The sequence below is a fragment of the Aplidium turbinatum genome, chromosome 11 (assembly GCF_918807975.1).
Source record: "Aplidium turbinatum chromosome 11, kaAplTurb1.1, whole genome shotgun sequence".
Classification (NCBI taxonomy): domain Eukaryota; kingdom Metazoa; phylum Chordata; class Ascidiacea; order Aplousobranchia; family Polyclinidae; genus Aplidium; species Aplidium turbinatum.
In genome coordinates this window covers 8,392,167-8,408,925 of record NC_137482.1, presented here as the reverse complement: position 1 = coordinate 8,408,925, position 16,759 = coordinate 8,392,167, and the positions used below count along the sequence as shown (strand labels likewise).

General features: G+C 37.5%; 1 protein-coding gene across 1 annotated transcript; it reads right to left on the bottom strand.

Annotated features, from left to right (window-relative positions):
- Positions 1–827: 827 nt before the first annotated feature.
- Positions 828–12,932, bottom strand: LOC145779914 (uncharacterized). The gene is made up of 12 exons (XM_082591587.1): positions 11,469–12,932; positions 11,048–11,268; positions 10,180–10,327; positions 9,144–9,227; positions 8,556–8,693; positions 8,204–8,336; positions 7,900–8,119; positions 6,495–7,652; positions 5,865–6,027; positions 3,718–4,526; positions 1,888–2,060; positions 828–1,575 (listed from the first exon to the last, which is right to left on the bottom strand). Exons 1-12 carry the CDS (start codon positions 11,677–11,679, stop codon positions 1,299–1,301), a joined length of 3,735 nt encoding a protein of 1,244 aa, XP_082447713.1. The 5' UTR covers positions 11,680–12,932; the 3' UTR covers positions 828–1,298.
- Between the last annotated feature and the right edge of the window lie 3,827 nt (positions 12,933–16,759).

Below are 16,759 nucleotides of genomic sequence, written 5' to 3'. Positions count from 1 at the left end.
AGGCTACTGGGAAATTAGCCTATTCCATTCATTCACTAGTGATGGAATTTGAGCCACCCATTACATGGCCAAACACCAACACGCAGGCGATTGAAATCAAGAAAAAGTTTTCTTGCTTCAGTTGTTCCACTGGGTCAAGATGAGATTGCCGCCAATGTGCGGGTCCAACTGTGGAAGGAGCTGGCAGCCGGGCTGCGAATTTTTTTTCCCACGTACTTTCTGTCTCATTTACATATTTTCATAAAAGTTTGTATTAAAACCGTAAGAATGCAACATTTTTTCGTTGGCACGGTTGGTTCAGTGGTTTCATCCTCTGCCTAGTGTTCGTGAAAACGGGGGTTCGACGCCCTTCGAAGTCGAACTTTTTTTTCTTCTTGAAATTAATTTTTGCGGTGCACAAGAGCTTTTTAAAAAAAGTAGGGTTAGGGAAAGCTTATACAGTATTTTATTATCATTGCAGAATTTTATTGGTAAATAGTTATTTCGCAATCTGAATCAACCAATCTCTCAAAACACTTTTGGAAAATCTTACTTTTAGAGTGACTAAAATCATGAGACAGAAAGCTCGTGGGAAAAAAAATCGCAGCCGGGCTGACACCCGCCAATATGGACCATCATACTCAGTTTGCTCTAGCAAGTTGTTCAATAGTCTCCCTCATCTCAAGCATATCAATCAGTTCTTCAGTCTTAGTCTCCATTCTGGTTTTTACTCCACCCATTGCCCTTTCCGTTTTGCCTTCGATTATTTTATACTTATTTACCTACAGGGTGACCACAGGTAGCATCATAACTTAAGCACAGAAAATAATATTTAATTTGCTGTCGCAATGGACGAGGTGTGGAAAGAAAGATTTCGCTCTCGACAGACAGGTTAGGACCAACATGAAGACTAATTCATGGCCTGCATAATCAAATTTGGTTGATGATGAAACACTGCTGCAAATTTTGAACAAACCTTTGCAACCAGTTCAAGGTGGATGTGAAAGTTTTGCAAACGTTAAAATGGTCTTCAAGTTACATTTTAAAGAAGACTGTTTAATTTCAAAAAATACTTGGCCACAAAAACCTGAAACAATCGGGCAACACTGGTCAAGGGTACAAAGCAAGCAAGTGATGTTCGATGACGTGGCATTGAAGCGTATCTTGTATTTCTTAAACGAATAAGAAATGAAGTTTTTAAAAACGTTGTTAAAAGAATTCTCCACGCAGATGTGGAGATATTACTTAGCTGTTAATTTACAAACCGAAAATAAGAAAAGGTAAAACATATCAAATCTGAAAAACGAAATGGTTTTCATTCATCCGTCGCCCTTTTTTTCAATATCGAAATCTTGGCTATTGCACTCAATGCTCAGTTTCGGTGCAGACGACACAAAGACGGTTTCGTCTTCTTGAGTAGACCTCATCAGTTCTTGAAATTTCGCCATAAAATCAACACTGTTTTCGCTCATTAAACACTGCATTTGTAAATCGGTTTCTGTATCACTGAAGAATGAACTTGTTGCAACTCCGCTGCTTTCTCCTTGTAGTCCAAGTCGTTTTGATAAGTGGTGTAACGTGCTGTCCAACGAGTCCCTAAAAGTTGTACAGTAATACAAGCATTAAGCACGCAACTTTTCATTCAAGAGAAAAAGTAAAAACATTAACACTTCGTTTGTGCATCTCCTCAGTTTATGAATCACAAAAGTCGGATTATAAAAAAAGCTCAAAGCTTAACAAATTAAAATTGTAGCACAGTACCGGTACCAAGCAAAATCGCATCATCCACGATTATGTTGCGTTCTTTATTTGAAATAATGATTAGAATAATAAGCCGGTGTCTGCAACAGTGTAATACAGCGTTTTTCCACAACTACGCAATGCCAGGTGTTTTGAAATTGTACGTACTCATTGTCACTCGGAAGAATCCGCTGTGGGGTGTTGAGAGTAGCAAAACCACTCAGTCCATCTCGACTATTGGAATTGATAGACCATGGGTGCACAGGAGAAAGCTTCTGTGGGGTTTCAGGAAGATCTAAAGTTGGCATTGACAAGGATGGTGTGCCTGTGTTTTCCTGCGCCTGTTGATATTAGACACAAAAGTGTATATAGGCCACTTTGCGCTTATTCAATACCGCTGGCAGAGCAGTCACGTTGTTGTTTAAAAGTTTGCTTGAAAATCATAAAAGCAGTGATCGTACAATACAAAAATAAGTCAATTGCTTCTATAGAATATATTCTAACGCTTCGGCCCAAATTCTCACGCCCGGCAGCCAAAATAAAAAGTTCGTTAAAATTCGTGTTTTTAAAAACTCGTTAATTAATATCGTGTTTTGCGTTCACTCCGAAGGTAAGGACAGCGCAAACCAGGTGCTGAAACACTGCAACAGTTGTATTTTGCATTTGCACTTGTATTTAAATACACTGCTTCAAAGCAGGTTAGAGCTGGTCTTCGAGGTCGATGCTCAGCCTTTTTGCAAAACTTATATCAGCAACATTTCTCGTCGTCAGCAACATTTCTCGTCGGTGTGTGACTTTGCCTTGTTTGTGAAAAAAAGTTGTGAAAGCGAGTAAAAAAAAAAGTTTGAAATATTAACGGAGTGGAGAAATAATTGCCTTGTGCAAGCAGGCGACCAATCGTGGCCTTCCATGGCGGTAACTTCGGGAACCATTTCACAAATTCTCAGCGGCCATGACCGTCGGGAGCTTAGAGGCCTGCGCATCAAACTTTTCACAACACATATGTTGCATTGTTGCTTAACTGTGCAGAGCGCGACTTACTGGGAAAGATAGTAAAACTTTAGTTGTGAGAAGTACATGGAAAAAAGTGCATTTTCTTGTCCGCCTTTAAACAGAACGCATCAGGTGACATATACTTTTTCAAATGCGTTAAATTTTTTCAAAAGCTCTATCTTTTATGTGGTAGGGTAGAATTTAGCAACTGGACAAGCGAATGCAAAGAGTCTACTTTAGATTTCGTGAAAAGTTCATCCGTTAATTTTTGATTGTGTCAGTTGACTATAGATTGAAAATGTTACATTTACTGTACAGTGTACTACTGTACAATGTACAATACATCTACTCTATTTCCACTTTCACTCAAATAATGAAACTTAGACGACAAAATTGTGTCACAAACCATAGAATACGTAATTCTTAAAAAATGTGAGGCCTAACAGAAATCTAGCCAAGACATTTCACTATCCCCGTGGCTACTAATGAAGTTCTTACGGCAGCTGTTTCCTGTTAGTTTAGATGTTGTCTTTCCGCAAAGGTAAGCATTCAATTGATTGACAAAAGCAGCCGGTGAGAACTATGTGGCATGAATTAGTGGTGGGATACTTATGTTCGTGTTCAGCTTCATGGGCGAAACACGTGTCTATCGCTGTCAATTCTTGCTACACTCGACCGCCGAGAAACACAGCCGTTGCCTGTCGCCTTTGCAACATTATTAAACAAAAAGGAAATTCTTATAAAGCTTTCGCTCTGACACTTTTGCTTTGATAGACGTAAAAGCCATATTCTAGCGTGGTACCGAGTAAAAAAATATTGAAATATGTAGCTTTACACTTGTTAAGAAAACTACACCTTAGTTGACTAAGTAGCAGGAAAAAACACGCAAAAAAGCCACAGTTTATAACATAGAGTTGATACAATCAAAACCTTATCTTTTCATAACCGCAACTGTTACGTGAGGTAATCAGTACGGTCATTTCAAATCAAGTAAAAAAAACTTACGCAAGTTTCCGAACCAGCTTGAGAATTGGGTGCAAACTCTTTGCTTTTTTCGAAAATATTTTCAACAAAAGATTCCAACATTGAATCTACGCTGGGAGTAGGTGGTCGTCCTGGCAGAGCAACATCATTTCTAATAAATGCAGAATCAGCTTGAAAAGAATCTCTGGAGTCAGCAGTATCTTCCAGTGCTGCTTCCGTTAATGAACGACTCGCAGTTGTCACCGAGTCGGTAGCAGTTGCAAGAGAAGCGGTTTGATGTGTCTCTTTTTCTTGGCTAATGTTTTCGCTGAAATTTGATGCCAAGGGACCTAAAGACAATCCGGCTTCATCAACGGCCATTTTTAATAAATTCTGATTTGAATTTAAAGTCTGAGCTGGTTCTTGTGGATTTTGAATTTTTAAACCAAGTGCTCCTCCAAAACCTTGGCTTGATCCATTCCACTGGGAAGACGACGATTGGGAAGAGCTGGATGTGTATATTCCACACGTCGGGATCGTTGCTCCCACAGAATCAACATTAGATTGCACCTGATTGACCGAGTATGTACTGACAGCTGTTGCAAAGCCAACTTTATTACCACCGGTTGAGTCAATGGATAATGTCATCATTTTTCGAACGGCTCCAGCACTTGGCATCATCGCTCTTTGGACAATGAAGGGTTTGCGCATACTTCGGTTTTTATTTTGCGGACGAAACAAGTCAATGCGTCTGTTCAAGGCCTCCATTTGCTTTCGGAATTGAACGTCGCCCAGCCGAACTTGGATGCCTTGTGTATGTTTGACATCTGATCGACTAGATGATAGCGCATCTGCAAAAGAGAACAAATTGAAACATGATAGTCTTTCAGCATAGCTTCGTGAGGAGACATCAAGCAACTTACAAAACAAAATAACGGAACATCTTCAGTTCCTATATTGGAAAACATGTTAATTGGGATGGTACAAAGAAAACGAACAAAACAATGGCGAAAAATAAAATATTTTGTGACATCAAGCAAAATACCCGACTGAAAAGCAGGTCAGAACTACTAACAAAATAGACGGACGCAGACACTACGGAACCAGACAAACATCACCTTCTACAGACGATACGTTGACGACACATTCTTGCTGACCGGCAATAAAAGAGAAGCTCTCACCATCACAAATGCCCTCAATCAAGCTAACCAGCTATTAACTTCGAAATGAAACCACCAACAGCAGACAACGCCATCTCACTACTGAACTTCACCATAAAAATCGACAGAAACGGCGCAATCAACCACTAGTTCTACTAGAAAAAAGCAAAGACAAAACTACTCTCAGACTTCGACTCGGCCCTACCCACAAGAACCAAGAAAACCATACTCCTAAACGAAAAACAGAGAAGGATAGGAATGGTATGTTCCACAGTCCACACCCAACAGAGCAACACCACACTTGACGGAATTGGAGAAGACAACGTAAACTCCAAAGACTTTCTTAAGCAACCACCCAGACGACGACGACGACACCAGCAAAAAAGACAAAACTTTAAAACCCCGAAACACCATTATAACCTAATGCACTTTGAATTTCCGTGTATTAGCGCCGATGTCGACAGTAAAGCAAGTCTTCAAAGATCTGGATTTGCCAGTCCGCCTCTTTCGACGCTCACGAACCCTCCGAAACGCCCTTCAAAAACGACAAAAATCCGAACTTTGCCGGCCACAAGACTGCCCACTACGGAACGACATGTGTACCACCAAGAACTGTGTTTACAAGATCATATGCAAGAAATACAGGAAAAGCTACATAGGCAGCACGATACGCCCACTCTACTCCCGCCTAAAAATTCTGTCTTTAATCATCAACAACAGTGCCTCACTGACTTTGAATTAATCATTGCCAGAGAGAACGACGCGGTGCAATTGCGCTTCAAAGAGGCCGTTTTCATAAGTAGACAGAGTCCAAAGACCAACAACCGTACCGAAAGGGAAGAACTATGTCACCTAATCTATTTTTCAACTGATTTAACAAAACTTTACAACACATAAACTCAACGGACAGCATTCAAGACAGCTAACAATAACAACACAATCTCAACCATTTTTTTCGAGAAGTTTTACAATGTGAAGTATTAGCAATGTCCAAAAAGCGTGTCTGCGGAGTGCTTCAAGCTAACCAACCTGGGTTTTTTCTTTTTCGAGAAGGAACGTTCGGAACAGCAAACGAGGCAGTTGAACTGGATGAAATTGGAGTTGAAAACTTACTGGTACCTCGACCGTGCGTTTTTTTATGGGAGGCATTTGACACTGGAACCGTGCAACCTCCGATCATCGAAGAATGATTCTGAAAATTTTAAATTGCAAAAAATATGAGCTTAAATTGAACCACAAAAAGTATTAAAAAAAAAACTCTGCATAAAATGATATAACTTGATGACAGTAATATGGTTCGGTGTCACAATTGGCACCAGAGTCTTAAATTCCATGTGCACCAACAAGATCTTTATTTTTACACGCGACATTTAATAAGGCATCTGACGAATTAGAAATGAGTGCATTGCAGATATTGGTGAGAATATTATTCAGAATGAAATAACTGATAAAATTACTAATAAAAAGATGATGTGAATTGGATATGAAAACGCACAAACGATTACACGTTGTGGTGGGATAAATTTATAACTCAACACCAATTACCACATTCTGAATATATTCATGGCTGTTGTTGAAACATATGAATCTATCAAAAGTTACATAGAATTAGCCTTGAAAGTGAATAATTACCTCCAAGTTATTCTATGCATTACGCACCTTTTCTGCAATATTACATTGCACCCCAACGCTAACACTGTTTTTCTCTTTCTTTGCAGTGCTTTTAGTTTGTTCTTTGTGTAATGAATTTTGCTTTGTGTTTTCCGGCGTTTCTTTGTGAAGCTTTATAAGTAGCAGCGTGGCTGCTTGAATTAAGGCTGTCACACCAGGAGATATCCTTTCACGACAGTTCACTTTGAGATTTTGATGATCAGTTTTCTGCTTATGCTTTTTCCAGCAGTAACATAACTTAAAGCTTCCTGGCTTTCCAAGCATCAGAAAAACTTCAGCCAAAGTTATTTCTCCGACGTTCTCAGAACTCCACGACTTTTGTATCGCATGCTTTATCCTTTCTGGTGGGCTTTCTAGTTTTTCTGGAGAATCTTTGCTTTCAAGATCGGGATTCGACGCATTGCGACTTATTTCTGGTAGCGGAAAAGGTATAAAATCTAATGCTTGGGAAGTGTGAGGCGGGGGCGTTGAACCATCGTGGCAATATTCATCAATGGAAATGTCCTCTACCTTTGAAACAACTTTTTTTGGTGTCGAACTATCACTGCCACTTAAATTGTCAATCTTTTTATCAAGGCTATGTTGGCAGTCAGTCACCATCACTTCCTCGTTACTAATATCGTTTGTGAGACTGTTCTGAGAGATACTTTCATTCGAATCAGCGGAATCTGCGGCAGGAAAAATTTCTTCGTCGTAATTTTCGACACAGATTTCGAGCTCTTGTTCAAACGCGTTGTGAAAGCCATTACTTTGACCCGAAGTGGAAATTGAACCAGCTTTATCTTTACTTGTACAACGAGAGGGATCACTTTCTGAAGTGTTCATGTTTGGCTGATGGTCCAACTTCGGAGCTAATTCATCTTCTTGTGAAACAGGGTTGTTATCAATATTTCGAACCATCGAATCTACATTTGAACATATTTGATCGCTTGTATGATTGGTCAATATTGCGTTATCTTCTGCATCAGACAAGCGATCAATAAATCCACCTTCATCTTCAGAGCTCACGCACATTTCAGTAGGGATTGCCAGAGAGTTATCTGACGGCTCGGGATTACTTAAAAACTTCTTTTTCCTTTTGACAGGAGGCTTCGCAGTTTTGTGCATCGCGTATGAAACAACACAATGTGTCTTCGTGGCCATAACCTGAGAAAACATTCTAGTATAAATAAACTTGTTTTCGTCAACATGCTCTTAAATGCCTGGGGAACAGCCTCAATCAAGTTTCATGCTCTCTGCTTTATTTCTTGAAATAACATTGTTGGATTCGGTGGTGTATTTATGATGGCAAAGAAAAAAAACAATGGTTTGAAGTATTTCTTGCAATTATTTTTGCTATGATTTACATTATTGCATCTTTTAGTACAGCATATACCACTGTCAATATACCAACCTCATGTACATGAATGCGGGCCTTCACAGACGCTTCTGGAGGAATATGGATTTCTAAAACATCGGAGTCTTTGCTGGAAAACGAGGAGTGGTTTTGATCCAAAACGTCGTGATGATATCCTTCATCCGCTACTTGAAACATTTTGTCGCTCAATGACCGCCATTTTTTTGAAAGGTGTATCAACAGGTAAGAAAGCTGGCAATCTAGAGGAACACTAAACCTGAAAAGTGCAATTGAGGTAGTTTATTTCATCATGTGTTAAAAGGTATTTAGAAAGCTCTACAACATACTATTGACTACCTACCGAACTCTCGGGTTATGGGCCAACAAGTGCACATGGTTCCACGCACACATTGTGAGAGGATACATTTCGAGATTAACACGCAAAGGAAGCTTTATGCGACGTGTTTCCATCACACTAGACTTTTTGATGGCATCTGTCAAAAATAAACACAAAAGTAATATTATATGATCGTTGCAACAAGTTAGAAGCTAATTAAAGTAAGATAAAGACGTAAGGCTATAAAATAGACGGATTCTTTTTCTCTACATGCACATTGCACGTACGTGTATAATTGTATTTTTACAGATCACCGGAGAAACTATTTTAAGGGGCATATCATTAAATTTATAAGTCAGTGCTCAACTTAAGCTACCTTCTTTGTCGTGCATCCGCTTCAGAGCTTTGCACGATGGTGTTTTGATCCGGTAAGTTTTCCCTTTAATCCGAACACTGGTTGAACCGATATTAATCAGTTCATTCAATTTGATAATCCCCTTTTTTTTCAGTAAGTCTGAAATCATAAAATTTAGACATTAACATGTAAAAATACTTGTTCAGTTGCACAAAAGTGTTTCAAATCAAAAACTAAGAACACCAGTGAACTTAAGAAAAAGCATCTTCAATCCGCCGCAAGCGACAAGGCAAAATTGACACTTTGTCAAGGTCGACAACGTGATTAGCAGCAGCGGCGTCTAGCGAATTCTTTCCACAGTACGTCGGAATAATGAATATCAATATTACAGATATTACCCATATTGAAAATGGCGTTCTTAGATCTGTCTGTATACATCTCACACAGTTTCGTACTTCTACGTAGTTGATTATTCGTATAAAAAAGTAAAACAACTTTGAAATATTTGTAAAACACGTTATAAAAAGTTTGGTGAAGCAATTTTACAATCAACTGAGTTTGTTGTTGTAAAACAATTGATTGCTGTATTGTTATTTTCAATAAACCTACATCCCCCAAGTTTCTTTCTCAGTTCTCCATAGTTGATTACCGCATAAAGCTCTTGTATTCCCTTGGTAATGTGGTTCAAAGATCCTGCAAACCATGAAGCGTATTAATGTACAGATCGTAAACAGAAGCTCTTTGATAAAGTTTCGGAATAAACCAAACCATGACCAAACACTACTTAACCTAAATTATAACGCTCACATCCTTTAACCTTCTAAACATGAAAACATGTATCACAGATTTCCTACCACCAAGTAGCCTTTACCAGGTCCTTACTACATCCATACTAAGTTATGTCCAAATAATAATAAAAAACATAAAACGTACAGTGCTAAAATCCCACAAAACCAATCAACCATATGACAGGTAATAAATAACGGAATGGCCCGTTTCGGTGAGTCCGATTCGGTGAGTCTGATCCCTTAACAGGGGATTTTTTCAATTTTTTTTTTTAATTATCGGGTACCGTAGCCTAATTATCATTGCCGTTTTAGGGTTAAGGGTTAGGGGTTAGGAACTCACCGAATCGGACTCACCGAATAGTAGCAGACCCAATAAATAACAATGACTGATAAAAGCAATTACCGTTAAGCTAAGATAAGCAGACAAGAGCAACACGGTTTATAACAAATTCATTGAGCAAGCGCATCAAGTGAGATTGCAAATTGAATGTTAGATCATACAGTAATGCTTGATGTGCAAAGCCTCGTGGTTTTGCTTGAAACGTACATAACCATTCCAATAAACGCACTAGTGATCCATACTTGGATGCACAGCATGTCACAAAGTCAACAATAAAAAGAAACAAAGGATATTGGTAAATTCTTATTTATATATTCAAAACTTTTTGACACATCTCTGTGGTGGCTTCCTCATCATGCGTAGTTTAAAATTTATTCATCATTTAAAAACGATATTACTAGTACCGTATTTATATAAAAGCTGTTCTGTAAAAATAACTGATTTTTAACAAGACTCAAAACAAAAAAATTATTAGCAAGCTGTTTACTATAATGGAGACAAAACATCTATTGCACACCTTCATCAACGAGAAGCTTGCTGATTGTGGTCCATGTGCGATAATACAAATGTCTAACTTGGTCTTTTGTTTTGATAACAGTTTCATCACCCCTCTTCTTGTGTTTTTGAGCAATAGTTTTTTGAATGGCATCGAAGTCCTTACCATGCTGAAAAACAAATATCTATTTTTACCAGAAACAACTACAAAGTATGTTTGTTGTCATTTGTATGAAGCAGAATGGAAGGACCTGAAATCAATTTCTTGTTAAATTATCAAGGGTGTGTAAACCAATTATTTTGTTGGAAGGGAAAAAGATGGGGTAGCCTATCCAAGATGATGTGATTGGCATCTGTTCCATCACACCACAATGACATCCAGCAAAGGCCCTCATGCCTCAATGTATCAAGCAACCACTAAAATAACTGATTTCTACATAATTTTAGGCGGTTTAGTGTTACTTAACCCGGTCACTGAAGTCTGGAACAAAGTGGAAGGAAGGAGAGATACCAAATAAAACTAGGTGGGATGTTATGTTCGATGCAGAGGTCAGCTCCTCAGACCAAGCATCCAACATGTTAAAATTAGTGAGATGGACTTTTCCAGCATGCCTTACAAAAGAGTGCCATGGTGGTAAGCGCTGATTAGTCGGGACTTGTAATATATGATTCATATGAGCACAAGCTTTATTGACTCATGATACTTGTGCTTCTATGCATGCATGAGCAAGTCAGCAAGTGGGATGTCAGACAGCATTGATAGGTATTGCTGTGGTGTTGGCAGTTAGCACCCAGAAACAATAGCAATAGAGATAATAACACAAAGTATCCACAAAAAAAAATCATAAAACATCTCAAAGCAAAAGAAAATTTTGCTTTACACTACTTACCACAGATACAGCTTCAAAGAAGTGATCTTTATCTTCCACGCTCCATTGCTCTCGGACTCTTTTCTTCTTATTGCAAGGTTGAGAAACTTGAGGTATATTTGCTGGTTGCCGTTTTGATTTTGGCTCCATGGAGCCTTGTTCATCAGGGTTAGGTTGAGAGACAAGTTTTGTATTTACCTGGACACCTTGCTGTGTAACTCCTTGGGAAGTAGAAGCGATTGCTACAACAAATTAAACCAAATCTGGAATTTGTAATGTTAATACTATTACTCTCAATAGCTATCAGCTAATTTACCAACTATAAACTTAACTCAATGTTTAAATGTAAATTTGTTACAAGTGTTAATCATACAACTGGTATAGGATGTAATCATCGTTGCTCATCTCAACAATTCAGTTTTTACTTCAGAAACTAACTTACCAGTAGAGCTAACATTTGATATAAATCTTTTTACTGGCTTCACTGTAGCCCTTAAAACAGGACCATCAGTATTTTTTCTTATTCCCACGTTGTTGTTCTTCCATCTCCACACACGACCCTTTTCAGGAGTTGTGCTGTTTTCATTACCATCCTGATTATCAATAGAAATGTTTTTTCCACCCTCTGCTCCACCACTCGTCTCGCACGACATTGCTCATTTATGTTAATTTATCACCATCACATTTGTGCATTGTGCTGTAGAAGAAATAACAAGTTATTTTTTCATGAATTTTCACAATGTTTATTTCAAAAGGTGCAAAATTGGACAACTACAGCATGACATACAAAACAAACTTGAGAGGTTTATATTATGTTATAGTTTTATCTTATAGTTATATCATACATTAATTTGAAAATGCTTAGTTCAATGCTTTGAATCTTGTTTGACTTTAAATTTTTCCAATTTGAGGTGTAGGTATAATTCAATTAATTGAGTAACAGTAACACTCATTTTAGTGATTTTAACAGCCTTAATGGTAATAGCAACAACAGTAGCGGTAACACAAAAGATGGCTTAGATCTCGGAATGGCCCGTTTCGGTGAGTTCCCTATTAATTTGGCAATTTTTTTAAATTTTGGAAATGAAATTATCGGGGTATCGTAGCCTAATTATCATTGTCGTTTTTACATCGTTTTAACGTCGCTAAACGTTGTTAAAAATTAAAATTTGTCATGTTTATGTCTATAAGTTAGTACTTTTGAATAGTTAAAATGATTAGTTTGGATCAACAAATGTGTGGCCAACAGCTTGGATTGAAAGGAAATTATCGGGTAGTGGTACCGTAACCTAGTTATCCCAACCAGCAAAAATTTGCTACAAGAACCCAGTTAGCCTAACAGTTCATTTTTACATTGTAGTAACAGAATGAAAAGGCTAACCACATGTGTGGCCTACCTACAGCTTGGATTGAATAGAAATTATCGGGTAGCCTACCATAGCCTAGTTATCCCGACCAGCAGAAATTTTTGTTTTTACGTTCTTTTAACGTCTTTAAACGTTGAAATCGTGTAGAAAATGCACAGCCACCAACCCTAGAAAAGAAAGCAAAAAATAAAAACTTTTATTTCGTCGATTGTAAAATAGACCTACAATTAACACTTGCAATTGAGCAACAAGGGCGATTTAACACAAAAGAAATGTTTTACTTTGAGAGTCTCGCATCCAAAAATTTGGTTGTGATGTCATGAAAGACTCAAAAAAATAAACATTGCAGGAAACCGGCTCAGTATGACCATGCGGATTCAGAAAAAAGCAAATAACAATAGAGATATAATTAAACGTAATAAAATACAGACATACTACTTCTGTTCAAATAAACTTTGTTCAATCAATTTCAATTTCCAAAAGTTTTGCAAAAGTTACAAGTGAAATAATTTTATAGCGATTTAAATGCAATTATACCGCACTGTATTTTCACCAAAAAGGTAGTGATAAAAATGCAAAAAAAATTGCAGTCAAAAGCAAATTAAGGAGAAAGATTATAGTTGCAACAATTTGTATAAAACATTAAAGCTACAGAAGTAAAGTAGTTTTGATGATACAAATTTTAGTACAAAAAATAAAAAGGCCTGGCAGCACTACTTATAAAAATATAGTTAGGCTAGGTCACGGGTCGGCAACCTTTAGCATTGAAAGAGCCATTTGGTCTCGTCTCCATTCAACTAAAACCTGCTCGGAGCCGCACCATCTAACTGACAGCTTACAGCAAAAACCTAACGCTTACAGGAAAGCCTTTTGTTCGAGTTATTCGGCCGCACCCTGTAGAACTGATTTGTAGTTACCATTCCAACAGCTGTCAACTTTTAACATGACTGGGCAACACAACTAATCGGTTCATGGTCATTGGTCAGATTATAAACATACACATATTCTTTTAATGATTTGTTTAACGCAGTTAATGTGATTTTTGCTCCTAAACGCATCCGTGTGAGCCAGAGCGCAGAGATAAAAGAGCTGCATGCGGCTCCGGAGCCGCAGGTTGCTGACCGCTGGGCTAGGTAATTTGATGACAAAAATAACTAATATATTCTAAGTTTGCATACAGACAGTGACATAGGATTCAAAGAACCCAATTAGCCTAACAGTTTGTATTTACATTGATTCAATGTCTGAATATTGAATAATATTCAATCGTTGAATTTGCAGAAGGTGTCGTTGGATTTTCAAAAAATTGCCAAATAGGGAAATCGCTGAAAAATGCTAGAGCTTGCCAAATCGGACTAGCCGAATCGGACTCGACGAATAGTAGCAGACCCCTTAGATCTACATGTTGCTCTGGGAGGCATGATTGAGAATCATCATCTAAAGTTGTATCTTCAATTAGCCTCATGCTTACACATACCATCGCAAATACATTAAACCAACTTTCCTGCAACTTCTGCACTGAGTGTGATTGTAATGGCAAAAAGCTTAGACCACACGAATATAGGAAATTTGAGATCAATGGCGTATCATATTAGAAACCCAGGGGCAGCTCTAGCAAGTAGGCCTAGTCTTAGGAGAAATGGAATTTCAACAAAATACAAGAATGTGCAGGTCAACATCACAGAACTGAAACCGCTTTTATACACCAGTAGGATCACTGTTTTTGTGCACTGAGCCTGTGATAAAAGTTTCCATAAATTGATGTCAAAGGTCAGCAAGTAGCTAGTAAATGGCAGAGGTGGGCACTAGGGTGGCATGAAAAAAACTTTTTTTTGAAATTGAAAAAGTGGCCCCTCCAAAAAGTTGGCAAATTGTCCAAAACCATCTGTTTCACTAAAAATTTTCAGTTGCTCCCTCTAGTGGCCGAGCAACATCGCACTAAAGGTCGCGAAAAGGTCAAATTTTTGGAAAGTGCTCTAACTTTGTAGCCGATGGTCATAGAGAACTAAAACTGGTATCAAAAGAAGCAGAAGAAGCATGTTTCTATTTGTCTTAAGAGAACATTTTGCCATAAAATGTCTAAAAATGAAGTTATTTTCAAAAAACTCTATTTTGAGGCATTATCACAGTCCTACAGGTTGTTAAAATGGGCAAGGGTTCCATAAGCATGCAAAAGTGAAAAGGATGATAAGATCTTGACCAGCCATAGTAATCAGGTAACCACCATCAAATTTGACAATTTTTTAGGTTGCATCAAGATTTTTCAATAGCTCCCTCTAGTGTTGAAGTAACAAAACATTGAAAATTATAGAAGTGAAAAAAACTGGAAATGTGAAGTTTTATGTAATTCTACTAACTTTTTACAAGTTGTCATAGAGAGTTAAATATAATTATGTAATTTTAACGACCTGTTCAAGAATCTATTCCCAACTCACACTTTCCAATTTTACCTAACAACATTCTTGAAGTACTCAGTAGTCAGTACCGACCAATACTATGGTTACAAAATTTGTTGGGCTGTAAAGTGCGGTGAGGTTGATGATGATTTAAGACTTCTTGAAGTTGGACCGCTAGTTCATTCCAGGTGGCTGACTTTGGCTTGCAGGATTCTCCGCTTTTACATAGCAACTGAAAATCCATCACTCAACTTAGTTATGCTGGCTCACTATTGTTTAAATATACATATATTTTCCAACTTGGTTTGAAATAAGACAGAAGCATAAATTGCAAGACGGGTCAAAAAATTTCTACAATCTCATGCATAGGATCATCAGTATTCCAAATCAAACACTGGTAGATATCTGTCTTAAAGTTGTTTAAAGAAATGGATTCTTTGCACACCCAGAAAATGTTTTGCTTGGCATGTTTGGTGACAATGATGAGGATCTTCGCAGAATGGCTGTTAATAAGATATGTGCACTTCGAACAAAAGGCACAATCAATCAATCAGTCATTTTATTTTTCGTCATTAACGCGTCCGGGACGAAAAAGATACTAACTACAAAAATCGATATAAACCTACCAGCACGTTAACGAACGGGAAAAGGTGGCAAAACCTTGAAAGGTTTAAAACGTGCCTGAATGAAAAATTATGTAGTAGGCTATATATCAGTAGTTAGCACGGCCACAAAACCCAAAAAAACAAATAGCAAAAACTAAAACAAAAACAGAGAGAAGCACACATGTAGTAATAAATGACAGCCTAATGAAAAGTGTTGTGGATTGAATTTGCCAGTTCCAATATTGATGTGGATGAGCAGTCATAATAATAATAATAGGATGGAAAAACATTGAAAATGACAATTTTTCAGGGGGATTTATGGAAGCAGCATCTAATTCAGCAGAATTTCCAATGATTCGTAAATTTTTTATACCCAAGATCAATTTTAAATCAAAAGGATTTTATAAAATGTTGAATTTGAATCTTCCTGATGTTTATGAACCTCCAGCAACACAAAAGCTTAGTTACAAAGCCATTAATGAGTTACGCTTTCAACCATTAAGTCTTCATCATCCTTGCCACAATCAAGCTGTTGAACGGCATGTCAAGCTGGTATCTGGAGCATCTGCCTCCACTACAAGTTTTGAGAGACGAGATGGAATGATTAGGCAAAGAATTCAATCCAGAAAATTGATGAAATCCTTTGACTCAAAACATCAGTTTGCAGTTTGATTGATTTGATGTCTTTTTGCCATTGTTTTCGACATTATGTCTTCTGTCTGAGTAGTGATCTCACTATGATATTAGTGATTATTAAGTTTGCAGTTTTTTTAGTTGTTTTAATTTGACCAACTAGGCTACTGCTTTTAGTGCTGTGTTTAATTAAAGCCAAACAAAAGAGCCGCATAAAAGAACGAATCACTGACTTTAACACCATTCGTCATAGCACATGACTGGGGAACTGTGTCCTGAAAGCTAGTGCAATCCATTACCACAGCGAACTCGCAGCATTAGGCAAAAACAGGTCGTTAAAATTACATAATTATATTTAACTCTCTATGACAACTTGTAAAAAGTTAGTAGAATTACATAAAACTTCACATTTCCAGTGTTTTTCACTTCTATAATTTTCAATGTTTTGTTACTTCAACACTAGAGGGAGCTATTGAAAAATCTTGATGCAACCTAAAAAATTGTCAAATTTGATGGTGGTTACCTGATTACTATGGCTGGTCAAGATCTTATCATCCTTTTCACTTTTGCATGCTTATGGAACCCTTGCCCATTTTAACAACCTGTAGGACTGTGATAATGCCTCAAAATAGAGTTTTTTGAAAATAACTTCATTTTTAGACATTTTATGGCAAAATGTTCTCTTAAGACAAATAGAAACATGCTTCTTCTGCTTCTTTTGATACCAGTTTT